The sequence below is a fragment of the Microtus ochrogaster genome, chromosome 1 (genome assembly GCF_000317375.1).
Source record: "Microtus ochrogaster isolate Prairie Vole_2 chromosome 1, MicOch1.0, whole genome shotgun sequence".
In the NCBI taxonomy this organism is placed as follows: Eukaryota; Metazoa; Chordata; class Mammalia; order Rodentia; family Cricetidae; genus Microtus; species Microtus ochrogaster.
In genome coordinates, this window is record NC_022009.1 from 93,515,857 (window position 1) to 93,518,281 (window position 2,425).

The 2,425-nt window shown below is 41.2% G+C and overlaps 1 protein-coding gene across 1 annotated transcript in view; it reads left to right on the plus strand.

The window, feature by feature from the left end:
• Nucleotides 1–2,425, plus strand: part of Intu (inturned planar cell polarity protein) — a 55,790-nt gene that overhangs the window by 46,488 nt on the left and 6,877 nt on the right. The window contains exon 14 of the mRNA XM_005343926.3: nt 1,901–2,090. Within this exon, the coding sequence (XP_005343983.1) occupies nt 1,901–2,090 (190 nt within the window). The remainder of the gene's footprint in view (nt 1–1,900; nt 2,091–2,425) is intronic.

Here is a 2,425-nt window from a genome sequence, read left to right on the forward strand (position 1 = left end):
AACTCGGGTCCTTTGGAAGAGCAGGCAATGCTCTTAACCACTGAGCCATCTCTCCAGCCCCCTGGTATTTAATGTTGATGTCATGTGTGAGACCAGCTGACAAAACAAAATTAATTGCACTTAAGCAATAGGACACGTCGAAGTAGAATTCACATACGAGGGTGTCTCACCGCCGCCATCCTAAGGATGGAGATACTTTCTAAGTATGTGGAAAGTTCATTTTTAAAAGCATGCTATTAAATAAATGCATTATATCACTCTCACTTGTATATACACACCTTGGTAAATATATGATTTTAAATCCTTTATACCAAGCATTTTATTCAGTGGCTGTCACATCCACTGTTTCCACAATCCCAGCCTGCCCCCATCTCCATGATAAAGGGCCCCATTTTCCTCCCTGGCTTTGTTGCTTTGGCCTCCCAGCTCCTGGAGCTCAGCAGTAGAGAGGAGAAGATGGGACAGAAAGAGCAAGCTGCAAAGTTACCAAGCCCCACTTGCTTGTTCATCCCAGTTTGTCCCAGGACACTGCTTCCCAGTGGTTAAGAGAGCAGAATAGCATTTACTCTCATGCATGATCATTATGAAAACTGAAATCGAGGTACTCTCGGTCACACACTGTGGCACATAGAAGACATTCATGGGAACTGTTATTATTTCTTGCTTTTTTTTATTACTCTTTAATTCTTCTTCCTTTGGAAAAATGTAAACATTATTCATAGGTTCTGCTGACCTGTCTGAGATTATGTATGGGAGGAAGAGGCAGGAAAGAAAAGAAAAACTAGGTGCCTAGAGAGGATAGCTCAGTGGTTAAGAGCACTGGCTGTTCTTGCAGAGGACCTGGGTTCAATTCCCAGCACCCACATGGCACATAAAGTTAAAGAAATTAGTTTTCAAAATAAAGAAAAACTGAAAGCAGTAAATGAATATTTTTGGAGCATGGTTCAAGAATAGAGTCATGTGAGAATTCTGAGTGCTTATGAGAAAAATGCCAAGAAACGAAGACCGGAATCTTGTAACCTCAGTTTCTTCAAAAGTATGGACTTTTTCTTGAAACGCGCTTTCGTGCCCCTCCCAGGTGTAGTAGCTAGGAGTGAGTTTACTTCAGGTTGTCCGTTACAGCTGGCTATTGAAAACTGTCCATATGCCTCTATGGGAAAACATGGTTCTGGTACATGTGGCTTGTCTGCTGTGTGCGGCTTACCCTGTGATTGTACACTTCACTGGCGTGACCCCGCTTAACCCTCAGAGTATAAATTGTCTGATGCTCTGAATAAAGTTGGCTGTTGCATGGGACTTTAGCCGGCCTCAGTTCGGCTCCACTCTCCCAGGTCCCACTGCCTCTAGCGTGATGAACTGAGTCTAAGTGAGAAGGGTGTGGTAAAGTTTGGAATGCTATCACAACTGTTGGCATGGTGATGAGGATGCTAATCCAACTGTGCTGCTAATCCTCAGTGTTGTTGCCTTGCAAAGAAGTTTAGTGCCGCCCATTTCAATGTGTTTAGTTTGGTAGGAGATAATATCGTATGTGCGCCACTTGAAACTGATACCATTTTTATGGCTTGTTGAAATTTAGGCCAAACATAAGCTCAGTCATTCTTATGAACCATGGAAAAAGAGGGCCCAGCCCATTGACTGTTTAGCAAAGAGACAATTTAAGTCACTGCAAATGAATTAGTGTTTATCCTTCCATGGCTGGTACTGTTTGTCTCCATTAGGGAATTAAGAATAGCCTAGCCTGTGCTTGAGTCAAGGGCAGGGAATTAGACATTTGGCTCAGCTTTCTGTCCATGGTTGTACTGCTAATTTATTTCACATAGTCTTGTGAGAATGATACAAAATTGAAAGTGAAAATAATTCTTCTGACTTTACTTAAATTTCCTTCTCTCTCCTTTTCAAGATTGACCTCTGGTCCGGAGAATACACTCTTCCACTATGTCGCCTTAGAAACAGTTCAGGGCATCTTCATCACCCCCACCCATGAAGAGGTGGCTCAGCTAGGCGGTTTCGTCCATGCTCAGCTAATTAAGAATTTCCATCGGTGTTGTCTCTCTATTCGTGCAATTTTCCAACAGACATTGAAGGAAGAGGTAAATATTTAAATATAGCTTTCTGCCAATATTAACTCTCTGGTTTTTTTAATCAACATGAACCATCAGTGTTTTATTTAACTCAGTTACACTGAACTCTGTGGTATGTAATCTTACCTCTGGAAATGGTTGGTCTGATTTTTCCACAGCAAGGTACGAAATTGGTAGTTTATAGTGTCAGCTAGCCACTCGTATCTGAGATTTGTAATTTAAATGTTTATTAATTGACATCTGATGTTTCAGTGTTGCACCCGTGTTTTTGTTTTTGTTTCATGGGTTCGTTCTTTCTTTCTTTCTTTCTTTCTTTCTTTCTTTCTTTCTTTCTTTCTTTCTTT